The sequence below is a fragment of the Diabrotica virgifera genome, chromosome 8 (genome assembly GCF_917563875.1).
Source record: "Diabrotica virgifera virgifera chromosome 8, PGI_DIABVI_V3a".
Taxonomy (NCBI): Eukaryota; Metazoa; Arthropoda; class Insecta; order Coleoptera; family Chrysomelidae; genus Diabrotica; species Diabrotica virgifera.
The window spans coordinates 41,142,074-41,166,349 of record NC_065450.1 but is presented as its reverse complement, the minus strand read 5'-3'; the positions used below and the strand labels follow the sequence as shown (position 1 = coordinate 41,166,349).

Sequence of the window (24,276 nt, the reverse complement as noted above, 5' to 3'; positions counted from 1 at the left end):
TTTAATAAAGTTGACCTAGGTTACATCTTGAGTTCTAAGGTTTAGTTAATAAATAACAAAAGGTGTTCAAATCGACCAGTGCTAATCTGGTGTTAACTGATATAGATAGTTTATGATAGTTATAGTATTAATACAATATCCCAGAGAACGGCAGTTCTCGCCAGTGGCGCACAACCCCCGTACATGCGACGCTATATTACACGAAATTTTCTATTTTCTAAATCTGCCTGAATTCAAAATGGGGCCAAATCTCATCTTAAAGTATAGGAAAGGACTCGCCCATCCATATGTCAACCATCCATTTAGGTCCAAGGGTGTGGATTTTACGGTCCTTCCCATTTAGGGTCTATTTTTCGTTCTCGTCTTTGCGGTCCAACCTTTGCGGCTGTTGATAGTACTGCATTACCTTTCCAATGCATGTTTAATTTTGAAAATCGGTTGTACCATTTATAGTGCGGCCGATATGTGATACAATTGCACATTTAATGATACAAGCATATAATTTGGACCACATATACTACACATATAAAGGTTCTAATTTAGATATGAGGCCATCTCAGATTTTACCTTTTACAAAAATAACGGGGATTCAAAATGGCAACTATACATATGTGACTAATAGCACGCTAACTTTTGAACGAGACTTCAGATTTCAACCAAATTTGGTATATAGGTTCTTTTTTTGATTTACAAGATGGATGCGGTTAACCAGAGGAATCGGTTTACCAGAAGTTGTGTTTTTACTGGTTGTTTATGCAAAAAATATTTTTTTTTTTCAATTTTTTCCCTCTGTATATATTAATTTTTCAAAAAGGTAATACCGCAGTTGAATAGAGCATAAAATTATTTTGTAGAAAGTATTTTGAAAATTTTAGTTATGTTAATTACCATTTAATAAATGCATAATGTATCTTCACATGTACCTATGTGTGACAGATTCGTACAAATATTATAAGAATTATTTTAAATTTAATCGTAGAAGCATATAATTTGGACCACATATACTACACACATCAAGGTACATATTTAGATGAAAGGCCATCTCAGATTTTACTTTTTACAAAAATGGCGGGCATTCAAATTGGCGACTATACATATGTGACTAATAGCACGATAACTTTTGAACGAAAAGTCCGATTTCAACCAAATTTGGTATATAGGTTCTTCTCTTGATAAATAATATTAAAGTCTTGAACCGGAAGAATCGGTTTACCAAAATTTGTGTTTTTCCTGATTTTTATGTAAAAACATGTTGTTTTTCTAATAATTCTTTCACCCTGTATATATTAATTTTTCAAAAAGTTAATACCGGCGTTAAAAAGAGCGTAAAAATATTTTTAGGCAATATTTTGAACTCTTTAGTTACGTTAATTACCAATTAATAAATGCATAATGTATCTTCACATGTACCTATAAACCTATGTGCGGCAGATTCGTGCAAATAATATAAGAATTATTGTGCATTTAATGGTTATATCATATAATTTGTACCACACACACTACACATACAAAGATTTAAATTTAGATATGTGGCCATCTCAGATTTTATCTTTTATAAGAATGGCGGGCATTCAAAATGAATCTGACGCACACAGGTACATCTGAGGATACGTTATGCATTTATTAAATTGTAATTAACATAACTAAAAAGTTCAAAATCTCTCGTAAAAATTATGTTTACACTCTTTTCAATGGCGGTATTAACTTTTTGAAAAATTAATTTATACAGGGTGAAAGAATTGAAAAAAACAACAGATTTTTACATAAAAAAAAACAGTAAAAACACAACTTCTGGTGAACCGATTCTTCCGGTTCAAAACCTCGATCTTATTCATCCAAGAAACAACCTTGATGACAAATTTGGCTGAAATCGGACTTTTCGTTCAAAAGCTATCGTGCTATTACTCACATATGTATAGCCGCCATTTTGAATACTCGCCATTTTTGTAAGAGGCAAAATCTGAGATGGCCTCATATCTTAGTTTGAACTTTTGTATGTGTAGTAAATGTGATCCAAATTATATGCTTCTACCGTTAAATTCACAATAATTCTTATAATATTTGCACGAATCTGCCACACAAAGGTACATGTGAAGATACGTTATGCATTTATTAAATGGTAATTAACATAACTAAAAGTTCAAAATATTTTCTAAAACATATTCTTACGCTCTTTTCAATGGTGGTATTACCATTGTGAAAAATTAATATATACAGGGTAAAAAAATTGAAAATAAATTATTTACATAATATAAAATAGTTTTACATGAAATACCAGGAAAAAACATTTTCTGGTAAACCGATTCTGACAGTTCACGACATAGACCTTGTAAATCACAAAAAGAACCTATGTACCAAATTTGGTTGAAATCGGACTTTTCATTCAAAAGATATCGTGCTATTAGTCACATATGTATAGTCGCCCATTTTGAATGTCCGCCATTTTTGTAAAAGGCAAAATCTGAGATGGCCTCATATCTAAATTTGAACCTTATATGTGCAGTATATGTGGCCCAATTTATATGCTTGTATCATTAAATGTGCAATTCTTATAAATATTTGCACGAATCTGCCGCACTATTAAAAGTTACCTAGCTCAGAAATTTTATTCAATTTTTATTTTTAAAGGGAAAAATGTTTGTATGTGTGTGTATTATTATGCTCTGTATTTTCTCTCTGTTATGAGATTGATTAGCATTTCATTAATTCGAATAATTAATTAATTATTTTAATTGCTACTCATGAAAACAAAAACAAAATTTAATAAAACTTTCCAATAAAAATATTCTCAGGGCTAATTGATTTTAATGTATTACCTCTAGTTTGTGGCTTTTAGTATTTCTCGTTGCTTACTTTATCCAGGACAAAACAGGGAAAATAAATATACTCAAAATTATATAAATTGTATAACTATTATTTATTTAAAAAACTCTAACAAGAAGTAAAACCACTTCTATGTAAATTGGTATATTTATTAAAACTTAAAAAATCCCTTTAAACTTAAATCCCTTAAAAATCCTTTAAATCCCTTAAAAATTTAAAAAAATTATACGAAGATTTGGAGATTGTCAAGGACCTGAAGAAGAGTCCCAACTGTGTCAATAGACAAACATCCCTTAACCGCAATTTTGTCCCCATTCACCGCCAATTATTCTCATAATTCCTATTTTTTCAACTTCCTCTTTTTACCCTATTCTTTCTCTTTTAACTTACTCTCCCTTCTTTTTTCAAATTTTCCTCTTTCCTTCACTGCTTCCAAACTCCTTTACCCAACTAACATTATTAACTACTGAACCCTATTAACCATCACCTCATTAATTCTCTCTACTATATTTTCACTTATTTTTCATTTCATTACTTCATTCAGTTTAATTCCACACCTCATCTTTTCTTTATCCTTCTCTTTCCCTTAAAATTCTTGTCTTTATACCTTACACCACAGCCCTCTACTTTTTGTCTTTGACTTTTTCCAAGTAATTTTTTACCTCTCCAACTAACATCCCATCACTTAATTTCAGTTCTCACATTCAGATCCATTATCATTACAATTAAATTATATCAATATTCTTTTTCTTACTTTGGTTTTAGTTTATTCAGTACACTTTCAATATTATTTTCATTTTAATTTCATTCTTATATCAACTGGACTCAGCTATAATCATACATTTCTTTATCTCTAACTTCACATACCCTCACTTTGTCACAAGAATTCTCTCAAAACTTTTAAAATAAAATTTAAAAAATAAAACATCTCATAATAATTACAATCCTTTTCATTTGCATATTACACACTGTTAAGTATTTGACTGTATCCTAACTCAAATCCATTATTTACAAAAATTTGCATTTATTTTTAAATAACAATATTTTCCTTTTACATATACAACCACCAATACAATATAGACTTGATTAACTTGCCTACCAATTTATTCATTTTGTACAATAACATTCCAACTAATACTTATTCTTTCTCTTCTCTCACCTTCATCTATTCTTATCTTTTTATCATTATTGACAGCAGCTTAACTTTCTTTCTATCAATTTGATCAATCTAATGTTATAGTATACAGTCAACATAAATAATCGTATATTCTAAATTAATTTTGTATATCACAATTTCTTTTCAAAAACCAATAGATTTAAAAATGTTAGACATTTTCAGATATTAAAATCTTTATCATTTGTTGTGGGTCATGACCTTTTGGTTAATTAACTTTGAAAATCGACTACCTTTTTCTCTACTGTCAATGTCACTTCAAACAGTTCCTTACAAACTTTTGACACTTTATAGTCAAAGTTGGCCTAAGATGGTTGATTGAAGTTTTGGTAGGGTTTCACCATGTTCCCATAGGCTATATCCTTTAACATCGGCGTTTAGCCCGTTTAATATTATTTTTAAATAATGTAAATTGAATTTTAAATTCAACCATTGTTTGGTTCTGGGGCTATTTAGCAAGTATGCACGTAAGTAATCTAACCACACTTTTTAGCTTTTAAAAAATTTCAACCATCTTTCAATTCTAATAGTGGGATTACTTATTTTATTGTAGATTCACTGATGATGGACCGATAGATCTGAAAACGTTCTGAATTGGACATATTTTATTCAATCCATTGGGATTTTTTAAGATTTAATAAATATACCAATTTACATAGAAGTGGTTCTACTTCTTGTTAGAGTTTTTTAACTATATGGTATACAGCCAACCTAGGGAACTGCCCTTTTAGTTTATTATTTATTTATATACTATACCATAAATATAAGATTCAAAATGTATGCTAAACTTTATTCTGTTGTAAAAATTGCTTATCTAATAAAAAATAACTTTAATTCTACTATCTCCTTTTTTAAACCAAAATTCATTCAAATGATTCGGTAGACGGTTCTTATTATTATATAAAAAAAAACAAAATTTAATTTTCACTTTTTACATAGATTACTTATATTTTCTCTGACAAACAACAAATATGGTATGTAATATAAAACAGCTCTCTCTTTTTACAAATAATCTGACTAACCTTTTCTATTTTCTTTACTTCTCATGGATTGTGTTGTCCTCGGTTTTCCCACAATGTGCACCTCTGATGCTGCGACTGTCCTTCTCCTTCAAACTATTTCACAAACAAAAACAGCACCCGCTCAAATTCTCTCCTCACTTAAATCTCTGCCCCGATACAAATAATATCAATCTTTATAATTCCAAGATTTCTTCTCTCAGCTCGATATTTCGTCCAAGTTGATATAAACCGGCTACTCGTTCCAGACAGAAACTGGAATCTATTCGGACACAAGGAGTTTGTACTTCTCGACTTGATAATGATTTCGTCTCAAACACGAATCTGCTTCCACGGTCACCAGATTAACCTTTTTACACAAAAATACTACTTTCGAACTGGACTGCTTCCGATCTTAATTACACAGTGAATTCTTTTTCCCTAATCAATCCGAAAATCAACCACTCTATTCTCCCTCCATCGGTCTCCTCGCCAATCACAAGCATTCTCCATACATCATATCCCTACTTTTTTCTTAAGAACAAATAGTATTGTATACAAATTTTATGTCTTGTCAATTTCCAGGCGATATTATAATTAAATTTTACTTACATTCTAAAAAAACCCTCTATTCTAAACTAATCGTTTCTTTCTAGGAAACCATTTAGAAACATTTTATATTGTCCAATCCAAAGCGGCACATTAACTTTCTAAACTACCGTTTTGTAGTTCATTGTTTTGAAATGTATTAATCCGTTCGTAGAAACTTTACCACTAGACTTTCACTCTTCCACGAAACACTGCTTACGGCTAAATTATTTTATTGACAATTTTTGGTCATATACAGGGCAATGAAAATTTACGATATCGTGGTCTTTGACATAAAATTTATTCTTCAAATTTTCTCCATAAAAATTATATAAAAAATCCCCGCCTTTTGCATTCGATAAAATTCTCTGCATCTGCAACTGATTTTTTTCGAGGCAGTACAATGTTCCTGTATACCTATTTCCTTTTCTTACTTTATTTACTATACTCTATCTAAACTATCTATTATGTGTCTTTCCTTTTTTACTCGTGATACTTGTACACATCGTAAATATTGTAAATTCCTCTGACCTTTTGATTTCCTTTTTCTATTTCCTTTATTCTCTTTTTCTTCCAAACATCTTGAGCCTGTTTAAATGCCATCATCTCAGTTTTAGTTTTTTTATTCTGCGGGACCTTTCGTAAGCTTCTCGTTCATTTTAATCGTGTATTCTGTGAACTATATCGTTGATTAACTTCTCTTCTCTTAAGTAGTGTTCATATAACTGGCACTTCATTTTTCCCTCATTATTAGTTGATATAAGTCAAATAACTCAATAAATATTGATTTAGTTACAAAACTCTATAGAAAAAAGTTGCTTAGAATTAGTCAGTTTATTAATTCCAGGACGTATTTTAAATCTATATTTCTTCAGCCCTCAAGAAAAGCAACAAACGTTACAAGTCCAACTTTGAAGTGGAGGGTAAGTAGAACGTAAATCCAAATTTTCATGAAATTCGGTGGTGAAAATCTCTGAAAATTACACGGTATCGCCGTATTTCACGTTCATTTACTGGGTTGTAGGTTCAATAGATAAAAAATATCTATTATAGGAGCGATAATTTCCGAGACTTTGCTGTTGCAAATTCATTAATTACATCGCTAAAATTTATACCATCAAAAATTTCTTCTTCAATTGCTAATATTGCCAGGAAATCTTTCTCGAAGCATTGTCCTTAAATGATTTTTAACTTTGTAAAAGATTGATTGCCAAAAGCTACAGATACAAGCAGTGTCAAAAGAATTCTTAGTGAAATGCTTACGTTTGGAAGGGTGGAGATTAAATTGTTTTCAAATATATATATTGTAAAATACTTAAGGGGTCAGTATCATTAGAAAATAAAAATATCTTTAACGCTTTTTAAACAAATCATTGGAGTATATATAATATATACTCCAGATTTAACCACACGGCTCACACTCTCTCTAAGGGAAAAATTGACTCATCCCAGATACCTACGGTATCAAAAGAATTGAGCTCTGGTGGGACTCTTTTCGTATTATCGAGCCCTCTACGTGACTTGGTATGCAGGTGTATCTCCCAAAACTTTTGGTACACATCTGGCCGTTGCGAGTAGTACAGCTTTCTGCATGGTCTTGTTAATATGTTCATTTAGACCCAGCTTTTTTATGCTTTCGAGGAGGTTCTTCGGAACGACTCTAGTGGTAGACATATAATAATAGGTATCGTCTGGGTACTTTGCATTCTCCATTGTCTTCGTATTTGAATTTCCAGATCTCTGTACTTGGCGATCTTTTCAGTAAATTTACTAAGTAGATTATTGTTGTTAGGTATCGCCACATCAATTAGTGTTGTTTGTCTTGTTAATTTATTAACTAGTACAAGATCTGGTCTATTATGTGCCACTGTTTGGTCTGTGAGCACAGTGCGGTCCTAGTATAGCTTGTAGTTGCATTTATCAAGCATACTCTCAGGTACGTATTGATAATATGGAAGATGGTCCGTTTGGAGAAGTCCCAGCTTGATAGCAATCTATTGATGAAGGATTTTTCCCATTGCGTCATGCCGTTCCTTGTATTCAGTTGCAGCAAATGCCTGGCAGCCCCCTGTAAGATGTTGGATGATTTCTTGGGTTGACACCCATATCGGCATTTGTCGTTTTGGACCTGAGGGTCATTGATGATATATTTCAAATAATTTTTGGTTGGTATAACCTGATGTAATATCGAAAACTCAAAGAAATAACTAAAATCTCTTCATAAACGGATCCAATATCGAACGAGTCGACCAATATGCATACCTTGGAACAATGATCAACTCCACAGGAGATTACTTACAGGAAATCAAAATCAGAATAGAAAAGGCTAGAGCAAATTTTAACAAAATGAGAAAAGTGCTCTGCACAAGAGATTTGAAGTTGGAGCTAAGAGTTAGGTTGGCTAGGTGCTACGATTTTTCGACTTTGTTTTATGAAATGGAAGCTTGGACCTTGAATATTGCATGAATAAAAAAAACTAGAATCATTCGAGTTATGGGTGTACCGAAGAATTCTGAAAATATCGTGGACAGAACACGTCACAAACAAAGAGGTTTTGAGGAAGATGAATAAAGAAATGGAAATCCTAAATACCATCAAAACAAGAAAATTGGAATATCTCGGACATATTACACGTGGAGAGGGATACAGCTTGCTCCAATTGATTATACAGGGAAAGATTCAAGGAAAGAGAATCATAGGGAAACGCAGAATATCGTGGCTGCGCAACCTGAGAGAGGAATACGGATGTACATCAAATAAACTTTTTACAGCAGCCGTCTCTAAAATACGAATAGCTATGACGATTGCCGACCTCGCCGTGGAGATGGCACTTAAAGAAGAAGATAACCTGATCCTGAATGGCCAGTAATGAACCCTCCGTTTCAGGGAACATCTTTCTATATACTGATTTAGCCATACGGCTCACAATCTCTCTAAGGGGAAAATTGACTCATCCCAGATACCTACGGTATAAACAGGATTGAGCTCTGGTGGGACTCTTTCCGTGTTATCGAGCCCCAGGTGACTTGGTATGCAGGTGTATCTCCCAAAAATTTTCTTACACATCTGGCCGTTGCGATTAGTACAGCTTACTACATGGTCTTGTTAATATGTTCATTTAGATCCAGCTTTTTTATGCTTTCCAGGAGGTTCTTCAGAACGACTCCAGTGGTAGACATATAATAATAGGTATCGTCTGGGTACTTTGCATACTCCATTGTCTTCGTATTTGAATTTCCAGATCTCTGTACTTGGCGGTCTTTTCAGTAAATTTACTAAGTAGATTATTGTTGTTAGGTATCGCCACATCAATTAGTGTTGTTTGTCCCGTTAATTTATTAACTAGTACAAGATCTGGTCTATTATGTGCCACTGTTTGGTCTGTGAGCACAGTGCGGTCCCAGTATAGCTTGTAGTTGCCATCCTCAAGCATACTCTCAGGGACGTATTGATAATATGAAAGAAGGTCCGTTTGGAGAAGTCCCAGCTTGATAGCTATCTCTTGGTGAAGAATTTTTCCCACTGCGTCATGCCGTTCCTTATATTCAGTTGCAGCAAATACCTGACAGCCCCCTGTAAGATGTTGGATGGTTTCTTGGGTTTGACATCCATATCGGCATTTGTCGTTTTGGACCTGAGGGGCTTTGATGATATATTTCAGGTAATTTTTGGTTGGTATAACCTGATCCTGAATGGCCAGTAATGAACCCTCCGTTTCAGGGAACATCTTTCCTGATGACAACCAATAGTTCGACGCTGTATTGTTGACAGAGTCTTGGCTGACCTCATTGGGATGTCTCCCGTGCAGACGTTTACCCTATGTCCGTTTTTGTCCACTAAACAATGCCAAACGAATAGGTAAGCGCGGAACATGCGTAGGTGTTTATTGCCTTAAACAAATTTCGTTCGAAGTGTTTTACCCTTCGTATAAACTCCGCAGTTATCTCAGTTTTCATTTGCTTATGGTCAATGTTCCGCGCTTGCTTTACTCCAAGATATTTATACATATCGTTTTCACCCATGGCCTCGATGTTCTGGCCATTTTACATACCGAATCGAAGTGCATACTAATGTCATTTGAAAAGGATTCTACAGTTCTTAGCATCTCATCTAGTTGGTTTCGAGCGGAAGCCATTAATTTCAAATCATCCATATACAACAGATTATTAAGCTTTGCCACCACATTTTTGTTATTTTTGATGCTAGAACCTGCGTCAGTGGAGTTCAATAGCTGAGAAAGTGGGATCATAGTTAGACAGAACCACAGTGGACTTAACGAATCTCCTTGGAAAAGGCCCCGGCCGATTGCGATATTTGCAGTTTCGATGTTATTTTCACCAGGTATTTGAAGAGGAATTCTAGTCTTCCACTCGGTCATTATATGCTGTGAAAAGGTCACTATATTATCATCGACTTTATATATTCACAATATATCTATAAGCCATTCATGCGGCACTGAATCAAACGTCTTCTTGTAATCAATGAAGGCAGTAAATAGGTTCCTCTTGTTGGAATATGCTTGATTAGAAATGACTGAGTCGATGATAAGTTGTTTGCAACCCATGGAACCCTTAGCGCTTCCTTTCTGTTGAGGCTCTATGATATTGTCAGTGCACAGTGTTGGTAGATACAAAGATAGATACATTTTATACAAAGTTGGAAGACAAGTAATTGGGCAGTATTTGACTGGATCTTGGGTGTTATTTTAATCCTTCGGTATTAAATAAGTGGTTTTATGAGTTAAAAATAATGGTGTTTCCTGCGGATTAGAAATAACATTATTAATTAGTGTTGATAAGCAATCATGATCACTCCAAAACTTCTTAAGCCAGAAGTTTTGAACTCCGTCTGGTCCAGGAGATTTCCAGTTATGAAGCTCTTTGATGATATTTGAGACTTCTTTAGTGGTCAAGGGTTCGTAGAGAGTAGTAGTTTAGTGTTGGTAGTTCTGTGTCGTATCTTCTATCCATCCAGCCTTGTTGTTAAAAGCAGCTGTGGTGGAAAGTTAATTTCCCCAAAACTCATGAATTTCTTCTTGCCTTGGGTAAGACTTATCGAGATTTTCTACGTTAGAATTTAGTTTTCGACAGAAGGCCTTATACAGACAGCAGGCTCAAAAAGGGCATTGTCAAATTTTCGGTTGTTACTCACTTTGTACGTTCTTAGTCGTCCTGAATAAACGGAGAGTTTTTATTTTAATGTATCCAGGCACTGTTGGGCTATGTTGTTTTTCTATATACTTATTATTATCTTTCAAGATTTAGCCATATATTATTATCTTTACTATTATCTATATTATATATTATATCTTTATTATTATCCTGATCTGTCAGTCGGTCTTTAAGAACAAAACAACGTTTTAAAAGATCAATGTGACTTAATTTAAATATGTTTCTTGTGTACTTATATCTCATCCTATTTAATTTCTTAACTTTTGTTTTAAAATGAATTTTTGTTTTTTTTACAATGTTTTTTCAATTTTGGACCCTTGGTTTTGGTGTCCCTAAAGGATGGCGCCCGTGTGCATTGCACACTTTGCACATATGGTAGCGGGGACCCTGATTATGGAAACATTATTTAAAATAATACTAGAATTTTAATTTCCATCTAATTGAAAATACATTTTCGCGCCACGTAATATTCATATCAGCTCTTTTTGTAGCTGGAATATTGTATGGGCCACTCATTTTTACGCGTTTAGCGGTTTTTTATTCTTATTGATATTTACATTGCATCTTACATATCAGTACAGTATTTAATGTGATGTTAAATTGTAAGCCCATATGTCTCTGTCGATTTACAACTCACACTCAATTGTTATAATGATATGCGATTATATTAGATCTATAAAAAAGATAAATACAGGGTGGCCCGTCTTATCCTCCTCTTTTAACGCCACAACTAGATTTGTTCCATAAATAGTCCACACTTAGACGACTGCTTTCTAAAAATCCACTCAGACAATATACTAAACCTAATAGATCTCTTATTTCGACTGTATCTAGGGGTCTAGGACGTTTCATCGCCGCCAGTTCATCGCCGCGAGTTCATCGCCGCCGTTTCGATGCCGCCAGTTCATCGCCGGCCGATTCATCGCCGGCCGTTTCGATGCCGCCGGTTCATCGCCAGTTAGTTAAACGCTAACTGATATATTTCCGAATTTTCGACCAATTTTCGATAGTTACATTTATTATTTATTTTTAGTATTAATTGGGAATTCTAGGAAATGCGAGATATGACCATTTCTGTTGCCATACTTAATCTTTTAATAGACTTTTAAACTTTTATAATACAAAATATAATTTAACACTACAAATGTTTAGTATCAAATTTAGGGGAAGTAGAAATAGAACAGTAAATTAATATAATAATATTTTTTATCTATTTATTTGTCCTAAGTCTTGAACTGAATTTAACGTCGTGTCGTGTCATCTTCCATAATACAAGATCAACTAACTAACTGGCGATGAAACGGCCGGCGATGAAATGGACTGGCGATGAACCGGCGGCATCGAAACGGCGGCGATAAACCGGCGGCGATGAAACGTCCCATTCCGATCTGTAGGTCTAGCATCTGTTTATCTTGTCTAATTGTTTGCAATTTGTTGAATATATTTATTCGTATTTTATTTAATTATATTTAGTAAATCCTCTGGAAAAAAGAATTCCCAGGCTTAGGTTTTCAAAATAGAAGTTGATTGTTTTCCTAAATTAGCTCCTCTAGGCAATTTCATAGTAATGCTCGACTTTAGGGTATAATACCGTTTACTTGGACCATGTTTATTCCACTTTGATATTTTATCATGCCCGGTATAATAAGTATTTTTAATTCTGTTTTCTGGTATTTCTATTTATACGTCATCATCACTGGAATTACCTTTTTGTTTCGTAGCAATGTCCTCTTTACGTCCCTCAATTATATTGTGTTCATCCTCTGACTCAGCATCTGAAAACTGTACATCTAGTGCAGTCACTGAAGGTGGATATGAGCTATTACCTCCGACTTCGTTGAACCTCCATCGATTTGCATGAAAATTGGCGAGTAGTTAGAGGATACCTCAAGGAACAAAGGTGACATGGTGCTAACTTGCGCTTTTACCTTGGGGGTGGATGCCACCCCTCCTCGCGGGTGAAAATTATTTTATTAAAAATAACCCCACAATTCGATAGAGGGACAAATTATAAGCAAAATTTGTTATAAAAAATTATTAAAATAAATCAAAACTTTTTGAGTTATTAAAGATCAAAGATTTTAATTTTTCGTGAGAAAAATGCATATTTTTAACCGATTTTTCATAAATAACTCAAAAACTGTAAGTTTTTATAAAAAAGTTATTATTATCAAAATTGAGGCTAATAAAAAATCAAATAAACTCCTTACTAGAAAAACCTTTCAATGTTAACTAAACGTGAGTTATAGGTAATTGAATGTATATTTCTTTCATCGAGTACCCAAATCTAAGTATTCAAGCTTAAATACCGGGAAAATGATGCATTTTATAACACAAACTTATGAAACATTTGTCAAATTTCTTAGAAATATCTGTCAAATAAGCCCTCGAACAAGTTAATAGCATTAAAATTTATACACAAAAAATGTTTCAAAATTTATCTTTTAAAAATTTTTCCAAAAAATGTTATTGTTTTTTTTGTAAATAACTCCATTAATTTTTAAGATATAAGATTCACCTAAAAACTAAAAAGTTGATTCCAAAAGCTATTAAAAAACGTCGAATTTAGTCTTTTATACCTTTTACTTTTTAAAAATAAAAGGTTAAATGGCCCCGGTTACATGTTTCTCGCAGCAAAATTGAAATTTTAAACGTTTCTATCTCGGTTATTTGTTACTCTACGGAAATAGTACAATGAGTAAAGTATTTGAAACAGAAAAAACTAAAATTTAGTTACATATCATTTTTTAAGTATATTGAGTATTTTTGGAGTTATTATCAAAAGAAAATGAAAAGTACGATTATTTTAAAAATTCTGATTTTTTTTAAATTATATCTTTTTTTTTTCAACAATATGCATTGTAAACCGGTCAAAATTGCTGAAATCATTAACTCTGTTAACCTAAAAAAATTCTTGTGAGGATTACTACAAATTTAAATTTTTGTGGAAATGGCGTATGTTTTATTTTTCACTTTTTCCTAAAAAAATCGAAAGGGTTCTCTTATTTTCATCATAACTTGCTTAATTTTGATGCTATTAACTTCTACTGAAGCTCATTTGATAGGTATTCCGAAGTACTTTGACAAGTGCTTAACAAGTATATTCTATAAAATGCATCGTTTTCCCGTTATGTAAGCTTGAATACTTAGATTTGAGTACTCGTCGAAAAAAATATACATTTAATTACCCATAACTCACTTTGAAATAACATTAGTTTAGTTCTTTAAGTAAGTTTAAGTAAGAAGTGTATTAAATTTTTTATTATCTTTAATTTTGGTAATAATAACTTTTTTACAAAAACTTATAGTTTTTGAGTAATACGTGAAAAACAGCTTTAAGCCATGCATTTTTTTAAGAAAAAATAAAATCTTTGATATTTAATACCTCAAAAAGTATTGATTTATGTTAATAACTTTATATAACAAAGTTTGCTTAGAAGTTGCCCCTCTATCGATTTCTGGTATTATTTTTAATAAAAGAAATTTCACTCCCGAGAAGAGGTGGAATCCACCCCCAGGGTAAAAGCACAAGTTGGCATCATGTCACCTTTATTCCTTGAAGTATCCTAACTACTCACCAATTTTGTTGAAAATCGATGAAGGTTCAACGAAATCGGAGGTGAAAATCTTCAGTGACTCCACTAATCAGAATCTTTTTCATCAAACAATCGCTGTAAACGTTCGCATTCCTTTTCGTAATTCATTTTTATTCACTACTAGCTGACCCGCCTTAGAAATAAATCAATAATGTGTCAAAGTTCAATAAATAAAAATTAACAGAAAATCAAAAAATACTTAAAATTTTTTTGTATGTATTACCTAATATAAAAGTATCTATTTAATTACATAATTCTGATAAGTGATATTTTTTGCGGTGCGTAAATATTAAACGATGGCGGTTTTTCAACTCCTGATTAATTTTCCTTGCCAGAAACATGGACACTCAAAGTTTTCCGCAAACTCCCAAAAAACTTGCGATTATAAACCTCACTGCTACGCTTGATACATAAATCAACAAATATATTGCTGTTTACTGATTAAGAAGTGCAGTGGCGTAACAAACTCCGTCGGCCCCCCCCGCTGAATTGGAAATGGGGCCCCCTTTAAAAAATTACTAAATGCGACATGTGTAACAAATACCTATATGTGTTACAGCCTAGTAAATCAACGTAAAATATGGCGATACCGTGTAATTTTCAGTGTCACCATCGAAGTGGTCCACTCAAGACTTTTCGAGTTATTTATGAGTAAAAATTTTTACTGTTCAACAAAAAAAAACACGTTTTTAGGCGATTTTTCGCAAATAGTTCAAAGAGTAAGTCTTCAAAAGAATATTGTTAGCAAAAATGTATCTAGCTTATAAAAAAATGAAACAAAAATGAAGTTTATCGACTCAGTAAAAGAAAACTTGTATCTCATGAAAAGTTTTTCTTATTCGTCAAATTCCAAATCGAATATTTCAACGTGAAATAACCAAAAAATGAAATACTGTTCGAGGGAACTCATTAGAACTTTTTTAAAGTGTTTAAAAGAAACTTTATTTTTTACAAAAGTTTCTAGCATCAAAACCAAGCCAGTTACGCTCAAAATACAGTCAATCCCATTTTTTGGTAAAAACTTGTGAAAATCTCCCCCTATTTAGCACCCCAAATGAAACTAATCATTATCGCCTTACAAATTACCTAACTTTTTTATACCACCTGTAAGTTTCACCAGTTCAAAGTGCTTATTTTTAAAAGGGTTCTAGTTGAAAGGCTTGAACGATTCACTAATCACGATTATATGCAAATTTTATAGAGCCATGTCTTAACCAATTTTTGTCTTATAGAAAAACAAAATGAAGCCAAAATATTTATAAAAGCAAGACCTACCTACATTTCTTTACTCCTTAAGATTTTTCGTATCACTAATACTTTTTAAGTTATTTTGAAAAAAAAGGCATTTTTCCAAAATAAAAAAACTTACTAAATTTTTTCAAAAATAAGAACTTCGAACCGGTCAAACATACAGATCATATTTATAAACAATAAATATTTAAAGTAAATGGTAAAGCGCTAATGATAAATTTTATTTGGGGTGCGAAATAGGGGCAGATTTTCACGATTTTTTTTTACCAAAAAAGGGGCCAATTTTATTTTGAGCGTAACTTGTAAAGTTTTGGTGCTAGAAACTTTTAAAAAAATTTAAATAAAGCTTTTTTTTGAATCATTTAAAAAAGTTTTAGGAGTTTTTCCCGAAAATTGCTTAATTTTTTGGTTATTTCAGGTTGAAATATTCGATTTGGAATTGGACAAGTCAGAATAATTTTTCATGAGCTTCAACTGTGCTTTTACTGTGTCGACAGACTTCATGAATAAGTACACCATTTACTGTATCTTATAAGCTACATTTTTACTACAAATATTTTTTCGTTATCTAATATTTAATTCTATTAATACTTATTTTTGAGTTATTTGCGAAAAACTTGTCAGAAAACGTTGTTTTTTTTTGAAAAATAAACATTTTCACTCGCAAATGACTTGAAAAGTATTAGCATAGAAAAAGAAACTCTATAGAATAACAAACGTTGCTTATAATTAGTCAATTTATACATTTCCGAACTTATTTTAAACGTATGTTTTTCACCCCAAGGAGGGGTATCACCCCTGATGTAAAATCAACCAACGGAATAAATCCAACTTTGAAGTGGAGTGTAACTAGAACTTAAATCCAAATTGTCAAGCAAATACGTCCGTCGTGACGCTGATAATTTCACTTCAAAACTGTCATTTACTGAGCTATTGGTGTATTCATGAATTGTTTATGACGACTTACATTTGTCATCTCTTTATTGGTATAGAATAAAATAGAACAAAAAGTACTAAATGATTACATTTACAGTATTATTCTATGAGATGTGAATATTTCTACAATCTTATTAATTCGGATGGACAACTTCATTTTCAATATTGCACTGCTTAAAAAACGTATGTATGCAAATAATATAACAACACATTTTTACATATATTAGACAACAAGATGGGACCCTTGACATATTGGGGCCCCCCGTAAGCTTGATGCTGCGGGTGCCTCTGTTACGCCTCTGGATAATTGTATCAAAATACTAAACGTAGGTAAAGGTTAAAGAGAAAACTCATTTCTAGATTTAGAAATATTTTTCTAAAATTCGGCCAATTGTAATTCTCAAATCTTTCAATAGTCACGTACAAAGCAAGTTTATTGTCGTTACCATAAAATTTCAGTAGGCCCGAAGGGATTAAGTTTCTAGATATTATAAGATGATTAATTTTGCAAATACGTCTACCTAGAAATTTACGTTTCTAATTTTAAACACACAACGTAAAATAATATAACAATAACAGATTTTTACATAATATCAGATGACAAGATGGGGCCCCTAAGCGATTGGGGCCCCACCGCAAGCTTCACGCTGCGGGGGCCTCTGTTACGCCCCTGAAGAAGTGACATCGGTAGACGTCTTGCGAGGATAACTGGTCTAGTAATACTTGGTCAGTTATCGAACACGGTTCTTCTCCTTTTGATATCATAACCATGAATGGACTTTGCCTGCCTGACCATGTCCTTCCATTTAGACCTCCTTTATGTCCTTAGTTTATAATAATATCCATTGTCTTACATTGATAGTTTTCAGGTCGTCTCCCAAGTCAAACAACCATCTTGTTCTGGACCTTCCTTTTTTTGTCAGTGTGTCAGATACTATTGTAATATTTTCTTTAGTGCTTTTGTATCTTCTTACAAAGAATCTTACAAAATCTTATAATATCGCACACTTTATTTAATTTTAATTCGTAATTTTAATTTAAATTCGTCCCGATCCCGACTCCCGCCCCGCGATATCGACAAAGGACCAGGCAACACTCCCTATGGAAAAGTGATACAGGTCAAATTTGATGAAGGTTTGGTCAATGATACTTCTTGATGTGTAGATTAAAAAAGTCCATGGCATCTGGGTCTGAATAACTACTATTCTCGAGTTACAGCCTTCTGAAGTTATTGGATTCGGGTGCTCGGTTTACGTTAATTGCACTAATTTACGGTCAAGTGAACGAAAATATTTATTATTAGAAGAAGAGAAACTCATGTTCTTCATACATACTTGCGTGTTGTATATGAATTCGTGGTCAAAAATAGTTGGATCGTATTTTAGTCTTCAAAAAACCTCCGAAAATCTTCAGAAAACTAAAGAAGTGCGGTATAAAAGGTGCTGCTAGATCGATATAAGCATTATCATGTTTTCATGAATGCTTCTCAGTTATGGAATACCAGCAAAACTAGAGTTCCGCCTTATCTTTAGAAAACTACTGAACAGTGGCGGATCTAGGGGGGATGGGGGTAATTCCACTCGTAACATGTTCCAGAATAATTAAAGAAAAAATTGTTGAAACATAAAAAATACATTACTTAGTTGACATGAAACTTGTCCCGCATATCAGATATAAGACAGGTAGAGAACATGGATTTGATTTCAATACAAAAAAAAAAAACAAAGTAAATGGTAGTTTGTAAATGATAAATGTTAATTACAATTGTCTATGGAAAAAACGGGTTTAAATCATCTTCGACTATTCGTATGTTAACATTTTGCTGATTTCGGTTAGATGCATCATACGTCGTGTTAACTAACGACCTATCAGGATACTTAACATTGGGTTGATGTCTTGCAAAGCCTAAAAACCATATAACACACTGGTGATATGAGCACAAGTACCTACAGTTCTCGCACCAGATTGACAGGTACAGTAGTACCCGTTAATCGGTTCTTCTACAGGCTCATCTTCATCATTATCTTCATCAACCGTATAGGAAATGAATACTTGGTGTTTTGTAGCTTGCCGAAACCTAGAAAATATTCGAACTCTTATGAATCCCGGTTTATCCATATTCTCATCAATTTGAAACTCTTCGTCATTTTCTCTTATTATTTTATCTTGTATGTAAGATGGTGCCAGTTTAATTTGATATATCCCAATCGTAAGGTCTTTTAGGTAGTCTAAGTCGAAAACAAGAAAGTTAGCAAAATCATGATTATGAAGCCTTCTCCATTGACCATTTCTTCTATATGATTATACCTAAGTATGAATATTATAGTTGTTATAAAAATAACCTTACAAAATTATTCTCCATAATATTTTGTATTAAAAAGCTCATTATCATTGGCTGTAGAACCCCTGGTGGACCTCGTTCTGTTCGAGAATCAGCTTCCATTCCATTCTATCCTCCGCCTTGGTTTTCCAATTTCGTACTCTTAACACCCGTAACTCATCTTCTCTGATCCTTAAATCGTACTCTATGCCATGGGCGCCCATGCCCATGGGCAGGGGGGCCGTGACCCCCCTGGCTTTTCGGGTGCTTTGAATTATATTGGTTATTCAAAGTATACAAAATATAATGTGCAACATCTTCACGTTTGCTACCCCCTAAAAATTTTTATATGGGCGCCCGTGCTCTGGGCTTACGTCTTTTCGTCACACTATCCGCTCTTTGGTTATAAATGTGTTTTGATGGCTCCATTTCGTTTATTTTCGTTAAATAAACTTATTTCATTAATTCTGGAACATGTTACCGGTGGAATTACCCATATCCCTCCTAGATCCGCCACTGTTCAGTAGTTTTCTAAAGATAAAGCCGAACTGCAGTTTTGCTGGTATTGCATAACTGAGAAGCATTCATGAAATCATGATAATGCTTATATCGATCTAGCAGCGTGTTTTATACCGCACTTCTTTAGTTTTCTGAAGACTTTTCGGAGGTTTTCTGAAGACTAAAATACGATCCAACTATTTTTGACCACAAATTCATATACAACACGCAAGTATGTATGAAGAACATGAGTTTCTCTTCTAATAATATATATTTTCGTTCACTTGACCGTAAATTAGTGCACTTAACGTAAACCGAGCACCCGAAGCCAATAACTTCAGAAGGCTGTAACTCGAGAATAGTAGTTATTCAGACCCAGGTGCCATGGACTTTTTTAATCTACACATCAAGAAGTATCATTGACCAAACTTTCATCAAATTTGACCGGGACCACTTTTCCATAAGGAGTGTTGCCTGGTCCTTTGCTAAAGTCATCATATGATGAAATGCATAGTTTGCGAGTCTATAAGGTACATACATACATACATACTCATACATACAAACATTAATTTTTATTTATATAGAAGAGGTAATATTTAGACGGCTATTAAAAAATAACGGTTGGTGATAGAAAAGTGAAAAGTTAGGGTTGAATCTATACTTTGGTTCTACATCATACGAAATTAAAAAAGAACAGTTTGTCTAAAAAAATAAAAAATAATTATGGGGGGCAAGCCCCCTTTTTACTTAGGTTGGTGGTACCAACGCAGAAACCATCCTGGGTTCATGTACAACAACTTTGATTAAGGTCATCATATGATGAAAGGCATAGTTTGCGAGTCTAGAAGGTACATAATAAATACGTACAAACATCATTTTTATTTATAATATAGATAACTGAGAATAACTTCAAAACAAATACCTATTTTTGTAAATACCAATACAAAATACTGACTCACGTCGCGCAACGTCGATTTAGTTATTATTCAGGGGTGTAAATACTAAGGCTAGGGCCAGACAAGTCGACAATTTACGGCGCTGTAAGAGCAGTAAAATGAAGCGCGAAAATTGGTCCTATCCTAGGTTGATATGTTGCTGAGCGATATTTTACAGCTCAGTCTGGCTATCAACTACATTCACAGTGGGACCCATTTTCGCGCTTCACTTTACTGCTCTTAGAGCGCCGTAAATTGTCGCTTGTCTGGCCGTATCCTTATGTTTTAAGTAGATACTATAAACAGTGACTCTGTAATTTAGACAATGTTTAAATTAGGTACAGTTCGTACAATATACAGTTTGTCTAATTTACTTACAGTTGCACGCCATTATCTATGTCAGAGATCTAAGTTGACATTGTTGCCAAAGTATAAAAAATCCTGAATACATTTTAAATCAAATAGATCACATAATTATTGCAAACTTGGATTATACAACAAAACAAATTAATATTCAAAGCAAATAAATAAAAACATTAGAAATAGGAACCTAGAATTAAGTTATAATCTTACCTTAATGTAAATAATAAAAACAATAAATATAATAAAACAAATACTTAGAGTAAAGAATAAAAACAAATCTAAAGTGTCAATACCGCAACTATCAAATAAATGTTACCAATTTTTGCAAAAATGTCACCTTCGTTCGATTACAGTTACAGTATGTTCCGAACAAATGTGCTTCATAAAAACGCTTTATAATCCATTTATACAAGATAAACGAAACATATTATTGTGTAATTCTTGAAGTTAACATTAATAGAAATCTTCAAATATTATTTCTACGCGTATATAATAAAATATGTCTAGTGGCTGTAATTCCAGTGTACTCGTCAAAAGGATTCTAAAAAAGAACACACCTACCGCCTAAATATTTCGTGTTGGTATCATGTGACGTCACAAGCTATGACGCGGATGACGTGCAACGGTAAGTAAATTAGATGGAGTATAGATACCGCTGCACTTCATCCGCATCATAGCACGTGACGTCACATTATATCAACACGAAATATTTAAGTCGTAGGTCTGTTCTTTTTAAGAATCTTTAAGCTCAGTACACTGGAATTACAGCCACTAAACATATTTTATTATATACGCGTAGAAATAATATTGGAAGATTTATATTAAAGTAAATTTAAAGAAACATACCCTAACTTGTTTCATTTATTTTGTACAGTCGAACCCGCTTATTATAATACCGGTTAAAGGAATATCCCGGTTTAAGAAATAGAAATTTGAGGCTCCGAAACGTTTCTACTAGCCACCAATGATCGGTTATTAGGATAACTCGATTATAGGAATATTTTGCTTGACACAAAGGCTATTCCAATAAACGGGTTCGACTGTATAAGTGGAATATAAAGCGTTTTTATAAAGCACACTTGTTCGGATTACAGTCTAACTGCGATCGAACAAAGGTGACATTTTGGCATAAATTGGTAACATTTATTTGACAGCTGACACTTCACATTAACACTTCAGATTTGTTTTTATTCTTTGCTATAAGTGTTTGTTTTATTATATTTATTGTTTTTATTCTTAATTCTTGTTTTCTATTTCTAATTTATTATTTAATTACATTAAATATTCATCTGTTTTGTTGTATAACCCACTTCGCAATAATTATGTGATATATTTGACTTAAAATGAATTCAATAATTATTTGTAATTGGGCAACAATGTCAACTTAGACCTCTGACGTAGATAATGACTTGCAACGGTATGTATATTGTACGGATTGAATATGAAAATTCCCAAGAGCAGTGTCTGGCAGAATAGTTTACATGATATTGCTGTGGCCTTTATTTGACCTTTCTTTTACCCTTGGTATAATACCCTTTTCTAAAGATTATCTTATTATTTTCAGATCGGGACCTACTTATATCTAATGCCATCTTTTTATTAATAGCTGGAACAGAAACATCTGCTTCGATAATTTCTTTTGCCTTATATGAATTAGCTCTACATCCAAGTATACAAGAAAAGTTAAGAAATGAAATTAAAGATAATTATGAAATGTACGAAGGCTTTACGTACGAAGGAATACAGAAAAATAAATATTTAGATATGGTTATTAATGGTAAATATAATGTTACGTTTACATAATACTAATAACTTAATAACTAATAACCTTCTATTTTTACAAACAGTATAATGGTTTGTTAATTGATTATGAAAGTCGATCTATTTATATATTCGAATATTTCTGGAATATATCGTTGCTGGTAATCCATCTCCAGTGCGAATCGATGGTGGTGGAAGGTTAGGTGGGAGTGCGTGCTTAAGGCCGCTACACACCTTCAGTTTTAACTGCACAATTTCAACTGAACAGTCGAACTGTTCAATTATAACCTATGTGTGTAGGCAAAACTGAAAACTGTACAGTTCAACTGAAAAATGAATTGAAATTGCATTAGATAAAAGCGTTTAGTTAAAACTGTGCAGTTCAAACTGAAGGTGTGTAGCAAACACTGTGTAGTTTTTGTGAGAGATTTGAATAAAACGCAACGTATTCTCGCGAAAAAAATTATAAACGAGACTCTCGCAGTGGCTGAACTGGGTAGTTTAACCAGAGATATGTCAACAATAGATCAGGCTAGGGATATGTCACTCAATGCATCGGGGTGTAACGCCAATATCAAGTACAGTGGTCTAGCTATCTTTGTCTGTCGTGCGAGTGTGAGCGTTTTTACCAAAGAATACATATCTCTCACAAGAACCGACACGGACGGCGATTCTTTTGTTGTTAGCATGTACTTAATTTTAGTATCGAGTTGGCAAGTGTACACGCGAGTACACTGAGAAAAGTCTCGCACATTTCTGGCGTGTATCAATAAAATTTTAGTTGCACTGAGAGAAAGGTTGCATGCAGGGCCGGCTTTTGTTGACATTCTTAATATGGTGGAATTATTTTTGATTTACAAAAGGTTGCAAATACAACACAAAGTAATGGTGAGAATTATGTTGATTAAAACCATGGATAAAATACCTTTTTTATCCTGATTTTAGCATTGAAAGACCAATAATAAAATATATTATAGTGGCGTGACATTCACTAATTATTTTTTTTGGCTTATATTGATACAACGATACAAAATATAATTTGTTGTTTTCACCAATTTTGAAAAAGTGTGAACAAGTTGGTGAGAATTTGAACGACTTGGTGTGACCTAATAGGCTGTCTGTCCGTCCGACCGCGAACATAACTCCTTCAGTCACTATACCAGGTAGAATAACAAATGAGGTGTCAAATGAAAGCTTATAATCCATGGATGGTACTAAAGGTGAGACATTTGACCTAGACTGTCTGTCCGTCCGACCGGAGATGTAACTCCTCCGTCACTATACCAGGTAGAATCACAAATGAGGTGTCGAATGAAAGCTCATAATACATGGATGGTACTAAAGGTGGGAAATTTGACCTAGGACTTCCGGTTTTAGAAATGCGACCGGAAGTACTCTTTTAAAGTCACCGCAATAGCACAAGTGATATATTATTCGACGCGCATTCGCAAGACGAGAACAAATATATACTTCTGGTTTCATGACTGTCTGTCCGTCCGACCGCGAATACAACTCCTCAGTTACTAATACAGATAGAATGACAAATGAGGTGGCGAATGAAAGCTTATAACCCATTGATGGTATTAAAGATGAGAAATTTGACACCGGACTTCGGTTTTAGAGTTACAACCGTAGGTATTGCTTTAAAGTCACTCAAAATATGATATGAATGTAAAACAAGATGACAAAATTAGTAAAATCGTAGATCAATCGAAGCAAAGTTACACGAAGAGTTCCAATATCGACTTCCAGTTCTACTTTCGATTACTTTGGGTGAAAACCTAGGACCAATTACTTGTTTGTCGAGGTATTTCCTAATTCATTATATTCGTTATTTCGTAAAATAATCGAAAAATAACAGC

At 33.2% G+C, this 24,276-nt stretch overlaps 1 protein-coding gene across 1 annotated transcript in view; it reads left to right on the top strand.

The window, feature by feature from the left end:
* Positions 1-24,276, top strand: part of LOC126890142 (uncharacterized) — a 218,037-nt gene that overhangs the window by 164,502 nt on the left and 29,259 nt on the right. The window contains exon 8 of the mRNA XM_050658992.1: positions 22,218-22,430. Coding sequence (XP_050514949.1) covers positions 22,218-22,430 — 213 coding nt within the window. The remainder of the gene's footprint in view (positions 1-22,217; positions 22,431-24,276) is intronic.